The 13,794-nt window shown below is 40.6% G+C and overlaps 1 protein-coding gene across 1 annotated transcript in view; it reads left to right on the forward strand.

Annotated features, from left to right (window-relative positions):
* The window catches only part of nup93 (nucleoporin 93), a 31,369-nt gene extending 22,030 nt beyond the window's left edge, over positions 1-9,339 (forward strand). The window contains exons 10-22 of the mRNA XM_067589048.1: positions 106-263; positions 378-543; positions 798-891; positions 4,708-4,899; positions 4,986-5,112; positions 5,232-5,304; positions 5,912-5,956; positions 7,244-7,360; positions 7,513-7,631; positions 7,720-7,837; positions 8,011-8,094; positions 8,201-8,329; positions 8,909-9,339. Coding sequence (XP_067445149.1) covers positions 106-263; positions 378-543; positions 798-891; positions 4,708-4,899; positions 4,986-5,112; positions 5,232-5,304; positions 5,912-5,956; positions 7,244-7,360; positions 7,513-7,631; positions 7,720-7,837; positions 8,011-8,094; positions 8,201-8,329; positions 8,909-9,019 — 1,533 coding nt within the window. The 3' untranslated portion in view covers positions 9,020-9,339. The remainder of the gene's footprint in view (positions 1-105; positions 264-377; positions 544-797; positions 892-4,707; positions 4,900-4,985; positions 5,113-5,231; positions 5,305-5,911; positions 5,957-7,243; positions 7,361-7,512; positions 7,632-7,719; positions 7,838-8,010; positions 8,095-8,200; positions 8,330-8,908) is intronic.
* Positions 9,340-13,794: the final 4,455 nt, after the last annotated feature.

The raw sequence follows: 13,794 nt of genomic DNA on the forward strand, positions 1-13,794 counted from the left end.
TGCACTACACAAAGCACACTATGTTAACAGAGTATTTATTTGAAAATTATGCTTAAAAACTAAGAAATGTCACAACTGTTTTAAATGTGTGTGTGTGCGTGACAGGACGGTGAGATAGAGGGCCACCCAGTGTGGGCTGTGATCTACTACTGTCTGCGTTGTGGAGACCTGAACGCAGCCATGCAGGTGGTGAACAGAGTGCAACACCAGCTAGGAGACTTCAAAAGCTGGTTTCAGGAGTACATGAACAGCCCTGACAGGCGGTGAGAAGCCCTCAGCTATTTGTTCTGCTGAGATGTCTAAATAGGTTAAGGAAGTTACAAGCTGTATTGTAATCGTTCTCTTCTTCTTTCATCTGTTTTGTCTCTTCCCTTCAGCCTCTCCCCAACTTCAGAGAACAAGCTTCGTCTCCACTACCGCAGAGTGCTGAGGAACAGCGCTGACCCCTACAAGAGAGCCGTCTACTGCCTGATCGGGAAATGTGACATCAGTGATAACCACGGAGAGGTGGCAGATAAGACTGAAGACTATCTCTGGCTTAAGGTACAGTAGACTTCTTTTGTTTTTTGGTATTGGCACACTAAAAACAGAAGCTGGTCTTTTTTTTCCAGTTAAGGGACCCTTGATTATGAATATCGGTCAGTTCCATTTACAGCTTCACTGGTGCTCCATGGACTTGTTTGTACTATTTGCTGTTAATTCGTAGCAACGCAAAGCTCTCCCTGTAAGCTGAGCTGTTGAATTTCTTGTCATTATTTTTACATCTCGTGTTCCATGTTTTTGTCTTCTCCCTGCAGTTGAACCAGGTGTGTTTTGATGATGACGGCAGCAGCTCTCCGCAGGACAGACTGACCCTGCCGCAGCTACAGAAACAGTTGCTGGAGGACTACGGTATTGAACTTTGTTTCTCTTTCCATCTGTCTCTCCCAACTCTAGAAATGAGCACAAATATTTACACTTTAGTTTCTCGGCATTTGTGATGTATCCCTTTGCCTCCCCATCCTACCTCTCTTGCCTGTATCTTTTCCTCTGTAGTATTTGGGAAACGGTTGCGTCGGGGACACAGGCACAGATTTATGCATGCATGCTGGGTGCCGACTGTGGAACAGACTTTTAAGACTGTAACCTGAAATTTGCTGCTTCAACTACCTCTGCTGCAGATACCGTTCAGAGCATCGCTACCTTTTTTCTGAATTTGTTTCTTACTTTCTATTTTTCCATACCCTGTTCTGTAACTGTACACTCATTAATTCCTCCTGTCTCTCAGTGTTTGTAACCTGTCTGTGTATCTATGCTATTATATCCTTAAGTCCAGATTCTGTGAGTCTGTTCATTGGCCTACTTGCTATAAAATGACCCCTGAAGATGAGCGTCATCATTAACATCAGATTTTTACCGTGATTGGATGGAGGCCATTTATTATAATAACTTATGTCAGTGCTTGATTAAAAAGGAACCTCCAAAACAGCAGGGGTTAATGAGTTTCACTGAAAAAGAAAACGAGTTCTTCATGTGCCAGAATTCACGCGTGGCACCCTGAGCTGTCGGGCGGCTGAGGACCGCTATGAAAGCAGAACTGCACACATTTACCACTTAGTGTCTCACCAGACCAGAGCAGAGCAATTGTTGAAAGATGAACATTGAGCTCTTGATTCTGGGTCAAGGTAACAAAGATTTGGACTAAGCTGTGATTTTTGGAACCAACAGAGACGCACAGGGATGATCGTCAGTTTTTTAAAAAAATGAAAATTTCCAGCCCTCAGTTATTTTTCTTGATGAATAATTGCAAAGACACACGGAGCAGCAAACAGTAGAGTGTTTGTAGATGCAGTATCTGTTTGCTCACAGGCAGAAAAGTGAATGTACGGTTGTTATTGGGAACTAGCAAACAAATCACAGCAGTGTCACTCGGACAAAGTGGCCGCAAAGGTTACTAGTAGTAGTGATCTAAATAAACAGTCTTTTTATTGTGCGGTTGCACTAAAAAGAAACTAATCTACTGTCCTCCTGTGGATCCACACCTGCCCTGGATTGCAGAGAAGCTATTGTAAAAGCCAAACAACCTTTTTTTGTGTGTTTAACCACACGGGACTTGACACATTTTCACATGAATTCTGAACTGGCATTGAATGGCTACACTCACAGATGCACCATGCCTAATGTAATCCTGTTGGATTCTTTTATCTAATGTAATACTAATATACAGTCAGTTGTCTCGTAAACTAAATTCTCCTTTAAAATTTCCTTTGAATTCAAACCTCAGTGTTCCCAAACAGAGAAATATGAGAGTCTCCTGGATGATTTGCCAACTTTATAGCAAACCATCACATAATATTTCAGCTTTTAGATCATGTTTTAGATACATGCTTTTGGTACAGCAGATTACTCTAAATACTACAATACCCATGAGCCTCAGCAGCCGTCGAACAAGAAACCAGGCAGAAGCGGTAGCGAATTCAGAACACAGAAGGAACAGAAATTCATGAGATTATGGAAAAACCGATCCAGAATCTGGAGGTGAATTGATTTCAAACTGCCAAATGTAGAAATAGCAGCACAGTTGCTCATCTTTCATACCGATGATTCAGCCGGGAGAGTTTCTCACCCATCTGAACCTCGGAAGCGCTACAACCGCCAGTCACCTGCTGTCTGTGCAGAAAATGAAATAACGCCTCTCACTTTGTCTCTTTATAGGCCTTATCAAATGCCTTCAGTAAAGTCAGAAGAACAGCTGCAGGTTAAATTCAGGTGGAACTGAGACGGGATGAAAACATTGTAGATGCTCTGTTAGTTTATTTTGTTTCCTATAGCAACAGATACTAACTAGATGCTGGAATGTCAGACTTTGGAGCATCAGTGATGGTGGTGTAGATCAGTTTGGATTACGGATGGCAGATTCATTTAATGATGTTGACGTTTAAAGGAATAGTTCAACATTTGCTTTCTTGGCAAGAGTTGGACACCACTCTTCTTATCTGCGTGCTTAAAAGCTCGCTCCATCAATTTCAGATCAGCCACTCAGCCACACTCATTTCTAAATAAATAAACCACATGCCCAATGACACACACAAAAAAGGGGAGCGTAGGGGCATTAGGCTTTCTCTCCCACAGTTTCAGAAAGCACAGTTTTCTCCCCTGGGTGTGTCCTTCTCCACAGGCCGATCCTGCTCCGTTCAGATAAGACCGCACTCTTCTCCTCTCTTTCTCAGTAGCCCTCACCCTCTCCCCGCCTCCCCTCTCCCACCCTCTCCGCTCAGTGGGGAAGTGCAGCCTGAAGCCTCATTCTGTTTTCTCTCTGCGGCTCCCCCGGTCGTCTGGCACAGTGTTCCTTGTTGTCCTCCATCTTGCCTCACAGCAGGACGTAAAGCCCAAACCCTCTCTTCATTTCTCTCACATACTGCCAGCGCTCGCCTGCTCTCGTCTGTTCTCTCAGCTTCTCTGTCCCCGTCACTCGTTCGCCGCATCCCCCCCCCCCCCACCCCCCCTCCTCTTTTATCCTTCATCCCTCGTTTTCGGTCTCTCTCCTCACACCTGCACAGTAGTTCTCCCCTCTTTCCTCCCGCTGACTTTCTGCCTCTTCTGCATGTCCTCTCGTTACGTGTGCATTTGTTCTTTCTCATTTCTTGTTTGCACACTCTGCTGCAGCCTCTCCCTCCTCCTCCTCCTGCACCCACACTCTTATCTCTCCTCCCTCTTCCTTTTTCTTCTCTTCATCCCTCTCTCCCTCTCTCTTCTTCTCTCATATGCGCTTGCTTTTTGAACTAAAGTGCTGTAAGTCTGAGATAAGGCTATAAAATGGCTGACATGGTCCACCCTGTTCTACTCCTCAAACTTTCAGCCAGCAAGAGGATTAAGGATTCTAATTAAAAAGTAAACTTGATGACTAAGTACCTGTGCTCGACAAAATGTTTTCAAAATTCTTGCATGTTAGTTGCCATAGCAACTGTGGGAAGTTCAGCAGTGTCATTGAATGACTATCAAACTTTCTTTATTAGCTATTAAATATTTATCAATTTATTTTTTTAATTAAACATGAATATTTGGAAACATTATGCGCAGTTGTGTTGGTGCTCCTGCATGCTCCACCCTCAGAGGTGATTTCTACTGACTGTGTAGTCGTGCACTTGATTGACAGCTCTCTTACTCTGCTGTGAGCTTTGTTGCTGCTGTTTGCGTGGGACAAATTATACACATATTCTTATTAGAACATGTTTATTCCCGCTAGAAACACCTGTGTTGGTGAGCTTTTGTTTACAATACAACAGGACACTAGTACATTTAATAAGCACTGTGGACTTAATACTACTGTGACCCCACAACGAACAAAAAACATGCTGAAGGTTGATTAGTTCAAAAGGAGCAGCTGCAGTTCAGGGTTCAGTGAGTTGCCCCCTTCTTCTAAGATTCATTTGACAAACACTGAAATGTGGACAAACTCGTTAAACATAATAATAATAAACATTATTTATCTATGAGACAAAAATATGTGCAGGATAAAAAATCAGAATTTCAAACTATTGAAACTAAAATAGAAGGAAACACATCTGATGTTGGAGGTGATCTCTATCCTCCTGAATTCACCTGCAGGTTTAAATAATACAGAAATACTTCACTGAAGTACTTTAAAACTATAAACTGTTTAAAGTGACATTTTTTTCCTGCGCCTCATCCAAACCGTCCCCCTTCTCTCATCTTTCTGTCCAACAGGGGAGTCCCATTTCTCTGCGAGCCAGCAGCCCTTCCTGTATTTCCAGGTGTTGTTCCTGACAGCTCAGTTTGAGGCGGCTGTGGCTTTCTTGTTTCGTGTTGAGAGACTTCGGAGTCACGCCGTGCACGTGGCGCTGGTCCTGTACGAGCTACGGCTGTTGTTGAAGTCGTCTGGCCAAAGTGCTCAGCTGCGTGAGTATGATCTCCTTCGTTTTGTAGAAAGAAACTTTAGAAAGAGGTTTTGGTTTTAAAAACGTGTTCACCTCTTCTATGCGCAGTGAGTCAGGAGCCCGGTGACCCCCCCACAGTACGTCGCCTCAACTTTATCCGTCTGCTCATGCTCTACACTCGCAAGTTTGAGTCCACTGATCCACGAGAAGCCCTGCAGTACTTCTACTTCTTACGGTAAGTAATCCTGTACTATATAGATAGTTAGAGAGAGGGGATGTGTGACAAATATTATGAGCCAAATGTAGCTGTCCTGTGTATCTAGTGACATTCACTCTGTTTATGTGTCTCTACAGCAATGAGAAGGACAGCCAGGGAGAGAACATGTTCATGCGTTGTGTCAGTGAACTTGTTATTGAGAGCAGAGAGGTGAGTGACCCAGTTTTACAGAGACCGCGCTGTCTTTAGATGCCTGTTAATACAGGTACAGTTAATATCAAGCGCCCGCTAGATGATGTGGCAGCTCATGTGTCCGTCCCAGATACGTTTTCAGAATCTGCGTGTCAGCAAGGTCGTTACGAAGCCTCGTTTCTTCAAGAGGCTCAGAGCAACACCGTTATCTGCCCTCCTTTGCTCCTGACCCCATCTGGGACATCCTGATCATTATCAAACCTGTTCAATATTTTCATCTAACTAGGTAGAAAATAGAAAAAATCTAATTTTAGAAAATTGTATTTATTTGAGTCACAGCCATTTTTACCTGTTGCAAACATATTTGGCAAAAATACCAATTCTGATTATTTTTTTTAAATGATCCCTTTCCCTTTAATTTTGAGAATTTTAAAATGTTTATGCACTTTTTAACATCTGTTGGTAATGAATTTACTCTCTGCAATCTTTTTCAACTTAATGGACTTAGACTACAACTCTGCTTTCATCTTTGATTGAGAGTGATGTTTTTATATTTATTTCAGGGCTGTGTACCTATTTTTTATGTGTTTTTGATATAGTATTTTTGATATTTTCTCTTTTACAGTTTGACATGTTGTTGGGGAGATTAGAGAAGGACGGCAGCAGGAAGGTAGGAGGACTCACTCTTTGATCTTCCTCAGCATCCAGTACTTGCTTTTGCTTTTTTACCTGATCTCCAGTCACGTCTTTCTGTTCTCCTTTCTCTGCTTCTAATTTTTATTCTGGCTCTTCTTAGTCGCTCTTTTTTTCTCTCCTCTCTGCTCAGTGTGAGAGTTTCAGTCTGTCAGACATGGTCAGAAATCCCTAAAAACATCCCCTACATGTTTTGACACTCCCTGTTTAGCAGAGCTCTGTTCCGCTGTTACGGATCAAAACGCTCTCCACGGTGCTTCAGTGTAGCCCTTCCTTCCAAAGTTTCTTGATGTTTCCCACAGTGCCCGCAGCACTCTGTAAGATGTGATGTTTGAGCCCCCCTACCCCTCCTCAAATTCATACTGCTACATGTTTCCTCCCACCCACATGGCAGCCACACTGTGTGGTGTGTAACATTGTCAAAGTCTTGTGAAACTACTTACTGTCCAGTCGAGGGCTGCATTATATTAACCTCTGAGCTCATGTAATGTTAACTACATACTGCAGTGGTGGTTAATTTACAGTATATTAATATAATCTTGCTTCATACATAAGGAACAGATTGATTGATCGATTACAAATATTGATCTTTTCTTAGGTTTAATGGGTGATGCAGAATCTGGGATAAACTTAAAAAGATATATTCATTCTTCTGAATGATTGTGAGACTAGATTGTGACAAAATAGGCACAGAGCCCAAGAATCATATTCTGTTCAAATCTTTGTTTAAAGGGAGAATCCTGATAATAGATTTGATGTATCAAATGAGCCATATTTTTGGTTAACCATAAACATATTGATGCTTGTTCTAATAATTTGACTTTTACCACAAAAATGTCTAGGAAATAAGCTGAAGGGTTATTTAGCTTGTCACTAAATCAAGTGCATGAATTATTACCGCTTTGGTAATGTTGCTAATGTAAATGCTTACTCTGACATACACTAATTCATAGGCATGTAATTCTGCCTAAAGGCTAACAGGATCCCATTTCACGCTTATAAATAATTAAAAAGTTAAAAATTCCCACCACCATCATTTATTGTGTTATTCATATGTTAGTTTTCCTTTTCACTGTCTGGATGTCGTATAAATCCAGTGACATACATGTTGATAATCCCCACGTGGCTGGACGTTTTGTCACGTTAAGTTTCTGGAATCAAACCAGCAACCTAAGTATAGTTACTCCTCTGGTGATCTTGTGCTCCACCATCAGATCTGTAATACTCTCTGCCTCACTCTGGTTTTCCCTCCTCCTCTTTCTAGCCTGGAGTCATAGATAAGTTTGCCGGGGACACCAGAGCTATCATCAGTAAAGTGGCTCTAGAGGCTGAGAACAAGGGCTTGTTTGAGGAAGCAGTCAAACTCTATGAGCTGGCAAAGGTGAGCAGACTTCACTCAGTGATCTTTGCATCCGTACCGTGCACTATATTCCTGCAGCACTGCTGTCATTTGCATCTGATGGTTTGGTTTTAAATCTTTTCACCGTTTCCTTTCCCTTCACTCTCTGTCTCTTTCCACTTGTCTCTGCGTAGAACCCAGATAAGGTGTTGGAGCTGATGAACAGGTTGTTGAGTCCGGTCATTGCTCAGGTCAGCGCTCCTCAGTCCAACAAGGAGAGGCTAAAAAACACAGCAGTGGCCATCGCTGAGAGGTAAAATCACACACACTATGCACTATTTTAAATCTAATCAAGATCACAGAAATGCCTCAAACTGAGTCATTTTCTCTTCCTTCTGCAGGTATCGCTCTCAGGGTATAGCAGGAGAGAAGTCCGTCGACAGTACTTTCTACCTGCTGTTAGACTTGATGACATTCTTTGACGAGTACCACGCTGGTCATGTCGACAGAGCCTATGATGTGAGTACAGCTCTGATGTTACAGGGCGAGGACCGATGTATGACATGATCCCAAATTCCCTGCTGTATATTTAGCAGTCATTTGCTCAATTCACCTAGCATGTAACCAGTCACGGTACATGTTGTAGCACAGCTCTTCCGTTAACTGTGTCCCTCTCTGTGCTTCTCTGTCAGGTGATGGAGCGTTTAAAGCTTCTTCCTCTCAGTCAGGAGAGTGTGGAGGAGAGAGTCGCCGCCTTCAGGAACTTCAGTGATGAGGTGTGATCAAGCTCTGAACACTGAAAAATGATTTTTCAGACTCTCTGAGCATGTTTTACTCTTTTTAAAAATGTAGTTTTTAAAGAAAAAATCCCTGTGTCCTCAGTTGCGTCACAACCTGTCAGAGGTGCTGTTGGCCACCATGAACATCCTGTTCACCCAGTACAAGCGCCTGAAGGGGGCGCCAGCAGGCACGCCAGGACGGCCGCAGAGGACTATAGAGGACAGAGACATGGTGAGGAGAGAGATAAAACAGTCATTTTGATTACAGCAGGATGAACTAAAACATTCACCACAAAACATAAACCACTATAAGAAATGCAAAGACAGGAGTTTTTTATTTTTAGGTGAAGTTCTGAATTGTGCAACATAAATTGGAGCTCAGTAGATACTGTATTTTTAAGGCCAGTACCAATATTAATATTTAAATCTGATGACATCTTGGCAAATATTCTCTTTTTTTTTTTCAAACCCATAAACAAAACATTATTAAGATACATATCTGTGATAAGCTCAGATCATCTGAGCTGAGATATTGCTCATGCTCTAATATAAATAGGTTTATCATCATTATTTCAAACATTGTTGTCTGTTGATAATGAAAGGTAACCAGTTCTGTGATCTGGTACCAACAGATATTTACTCTCTGTTGTCACAATCAAACACAGAGAAGCAGCAGCTTGTTAGTCACACCCAGACTTTCCACCATAAATTCTCTTCAGCACATTTGGAGCTCATCAGGATGCACAGAAACAGTCTCTTTGTGTATCAGCGGTATGTTAACGTCCCACATGTCTTCTTCTTCTTACAACAGCAACTGCGCAGCCAGGCCAGAGCCCTGATCACCTTTGCTGGTATGATTCCCTACAACATGGCCGGAGACACAAACGCAAGACTGGTGCAGATGGAATTACTGATGAACTGAGATGTCAGCACACACACACACACACACACACACACACACACACACACACACACACACACACACACACACACACACACACATACATACATACATACATACATACACACACACCATCCTGACAACCAGAAACCATTTTTGGTTTTGGTGACATGAACGTATTCACACACACTCATGTGTTTGCATTCATCAGTGTGACAACATACGTCCTTACATACATCACCTGTTCCTGTTTCAGTCTGTTCTTTTTGTTTTGTTCCTTTTTCCCATTTTGTTGTTTCATATTTGTATCATTATGATTTGGAATAAAAAAAATAAGTTTACTTTTCAGTTGTCTTTTTTTTTTTTTTTTTTGAAACACTTGTCCGTGTCCATTACATTCACATTTTTTTAATTTAGCCTCATTTTTTAAAATGTGTTATGTTTTTACTGTAATTGTTGCATGCAGGAGGTCAGTTAAGTCTTTAAGAACGTGCCAAAGGACAAAACAACAGCTCTGCATCTACCATGAAACTTAAATCAAAGTCTTGGAAATTTCCAATCTATGTAGCTTTTAAATCATAATATCAATTTTCCATTTTACAATGGTCACAACAGTTATGTCCTGAGAGCGAGAGTCTTATATAACTCACCTTGCAGTGTGTTTGTGTGGCGAATCAACTACCAGGTTTGAAATAGGAAGAAACATCATTCTCTACGCCGTCCTCTATGTCTTCATTTGTGTATCATTTATTCCCGAGAATAAATAAACAAACCACAGCTAACACATTAGAGTACAGCTGCTTTGAAAGAGGAGACATTGTGATTCAGTAAACATGTCCAGAGGGACAGTCAGCAGTTTAATTGTTAGATCAGGGGAATATGCCACCGTTCATATCATTTAAAGAGAGACACTTTTTGTCAGACACTAGGAAGATGTACACAAAGAACTCTTGACATTGTCTCTCGAGTTTTTCACTCTACAGAATGAAGCGTTAATGAAATTGAGAGTTTCTTGATAACAGGGATATGTTAATTCCTTCTGGTTTAATAAGTTACTGTCTACAGTACATTATGTCATATGTTTTGCAGGCTACCGCCATGTTTTTTTCCACAGGCTGTAGTGCCGTATCTGTGACACGTCCTGTCCCCTGGCAGATGGTTGGTTGGCTTGAACTTTGCAAGACTGGAGGGATATTTCTGTCTGTCTCTGTATCAGAGGGGTGATTTCTAGGGTAACGAAGGGAGGAGACATTTTTTAACACAAACTGCAGAACATACATCTTAGCTAGTTACATTAGGTTTCACAATATTTTAACTTGTGGGAAAAAGCAGTGAGTTTGGTTTACTTCATATGAAATTCAGCCTGTTTTGGTTGGTTCAAACATCAACTTTAAACAGGTCACCACACCAAACTTTTTATGCTCAAATCTTTCTGATATCTTTTATACTTTTTGAGAAATCCCAGTTTAGGTTTTACTGTCTAAGGCTCAATATTCATGATTTGAATAGTACTGCCCACCATACACCATAGCAATCACCAGGAAATGCCTTAGCAACCATCTGCAACACCATAGTAAACACCCAGCAATACCTTTGTAATCCACCTGAACACTCTCGCTGGACTATCTAGTAACAGCCTAGTGATGCTCAGTCAAATGCTGAGCAGGTTTTTAACTCTTCGGAAACATTCACCCACAATCCCCTTTGTTAAATTTGTGGCCCACACTCTCTGTCCTTCAGTCTGGCCTGAGAGAACACAGATGGAGGCTCATTCTGTCTTGGCTGCCCCACATACTTTACTGAGATGTTGAGTTCATTCAGGGCCACAGACAGAGCTGAGTGAAGTACTATGATATTCATGCTGTTGCAGCAGAGACCCTCCAACACTTAGTAACATCCCTAACAATCTGAAAATCACCTAGTATATAAATGACATCTGATTAACCAGCAACTAGTCAAAACAATTATTCTTTGCAGTTTTACTGTATTTTTTCATGTGAAACGTGTGCTATGACAGTGACTAAATGCTAAGTTCTCATTTGGATTGTGGATGATGTAAGGTACCAGTAAGCCAGTATAACATCAGGCAATATGTCTTTTATTTGTCATTGCCCCAAGCAGTTCTTTATTTAATGATGCTTACGCCATAGTAGCGGTTCAACATTGACTCTTAAAATTTGAACATCTTTTTTTTATCTTTTGAAAGGAAACAAAGGATGAGGGAAAGAGGGAAAATAAAAGTCTAGCTGGACATGTACAGACTTACTGAAGATACCCCTAGTTACAACCAGATGATGAAAAGCCCGTCACAACTTGACTATTATCTGTTTTTATAGCTCCACTGAATGAGTTGCACCTCTCACTGTAGTTGTTGTATAATCTACAACAGAGAAAAGAACTGCAGATCTGCCTTGTCATTGTGTGCGTGTGCGTGTGTGTGTGTGTGTTTTAATCCGTCCAGCAGCAGAAGATGTGCCTCTCAGGTGTGTGTGCTGCAGCTGGTGTTGTGAATCAGGCCGATGACAGACACCTCCTATTACCCGGCTATTTCACAACACCAGGGTGGCACTGCACCACTGCCGACGAGACGAAGAATCACTGCATGATGCTGCAAAGAGAGATGATGCACGAGCTGTAAGAAAAAGCTAATTACATCAGTTGACCCAAGCTCTTTTACTTGCTAGTAAAAAAAGTAATGGTTGCATTTTATTTTACCAGCCAAACCTATAAAACAGTTTCTCAATATTTTGTTTTGCTGTGTAATACGAATGTAGTTTCTGTGTGTTTCATGATTTTCCTTCCTCTTCATAACATTTTTTTTTTCACCTCATCATCTTGATTCACTCACATTCACTTTCAGAATGACACATGTGCTGTACATTGAATTACATTATGTGAAGGCAAGAATGTGTGGAAATAAATTCTGTAAAGCTCAAACATGTAAAGATTTTCTTACCCCTTTGGCCAATAAATTATTCAAATAATACACCAATGATTCCTGTAGATTTTTTCAGTTGCTTAGTTATGTTTGAAGTCGAGGCTGTAGTGCTAAAACATTTTTTTTATTGAAATTAAATAACTGACTGAATATCAAAATGACTTTAGACATTTTTAAACAAATTTTAGTTTGACATCAGTTATGCATCTTAATCTAATTTCACAGATATAAAAAGAATGTTTTTTACTTTAAGATAAGTAAAATAAAATTCAGGAAGACCAAAAAATGTGTGTTTTGAGGTTTCACTGGAGCGATGTAACTGATGCAGATAAAGTCTACAGTATATGTTAAAGCTGTAGCAGTGTGGTTCATTTCTAAAAACTACAGCAATTGATGAACTTATGTTTGCACAGTTAGTAATGATGGGAAGGTCTGAATTGAAAAACAGTGAACTTATCCTAAACAGCCAGCTCAATAGAAGTCTAAGAAGTTTAAGAGGACAGGAGACATCACATGTTATCGCAGGCTGCTACAAACCTGGTTCATCAATCATCCTTCCTCCTTTATCCATAACTTCTCCTGTCTCTGATCTGCACCATTAAAAACAGATGGTCTGCACCCTAATACCAGAGAGGCCCTGATGATGTCAGAGAATATGGACTCCAGCCTCCGGGTGTGATGAGTTGGCACTGTAGGAAATACAGTGACCCACTTATGGCATTCCCTATAGATGCTGTCATTTCCTCCCAGAGACCAGGCAGCACAACCCAACTGTGACCTGCTGACACTAAAAACCTGATTTCTATTCCATCCACCCAAATCTTTCTTTGACTCCACCTTAATATTTGACTGTTGTTTTTTTTAAATTATTCATGTCAGATCCAACAGAAGTCAGATGTGTTTTCCCAGTGGCTTTATGCAAGGCAAGTTTATTTGTATAGCACATTTCAACAACAAGGAAATTCAAAGTGCTTTACATAAAACATTAAAAGCATCAAGACAAAGTGCAAAAGAAACACACCACAAAAGAACATTTAAATACAAATTAAAGAGCCAAGAGAATAGAAAACAAAAATTAGCTAAAATAGAATAAGACGGGTATAAAATACAAGAATACAAGTTACAGTGCAGTGTAAGAAATTAGTAATTATTTGATTTAATCAAAGGCAGCAGCAAATAGAAAAGTCTTCAGCCTTGATTTAAAAGAACTGAGAGTTACAGCAGACCTGCAGTTTTCTGGGAGTTTGTTCCAGATATGTGGAGCATAAAAACTGAATGCTGCCTCTCCATGTTTAGTTTTGACTCTGGGAACAGAAAGCAGACCTGAGAGGTCTGGATAGTTCATAACGTAGCAGCAGATCAGAAATGTATTTTGGCCTTAAACCATTCAGTGCTTTATGAACCAACAGCAGTGCTTTAAAATCAATTCTTTGACAGACAGAAAGCCAGTGTAAAGATCTGAGAACTGGAGTGATACAATCCACCTTTAAAAAGCTGAGTATTTATTTGTGGTATTTACTGTATAAATTTTTGTATTTGCTTGTAGTGCTGAAACATACTGTACATATACAGTAAATGTCCATGATGGTGGACTTTGTGCTGACAGTGACATCTGGTGGTGAACTCATGGTGTTGTGTTATTCAAGGCAATGAGACAAAATATATGCACGTGAATTCACCACTGTCATCTTTGAAATGATCTTTGTTCAGTAAAGGTTAAAAATACATTATGTAAATGTCCAGAAATTACTTATTATAACTCTTGGTTTGGTAGCAAAGTGTGTCATTCCTTTACAGTAATTGGACCTCATAGATGAGGTTTGTGTTAGTCCTACCATGTGATCATACTGCATAGTTA

The sequence above is a fragment of the Thunnus thynnus genome, chromosome 5 (assembly GCF_963924715.1).
Source record: "Thunnus thynnus chromosome 5, fThuThy2.1, whole genome shotgun sequence".
Lineage (NCBI taxonomy): Eukaryota > Metazoa > Chordata > Actinopteri > Scombriformes > Scombridae > Thunnus > Thunnus thynnus.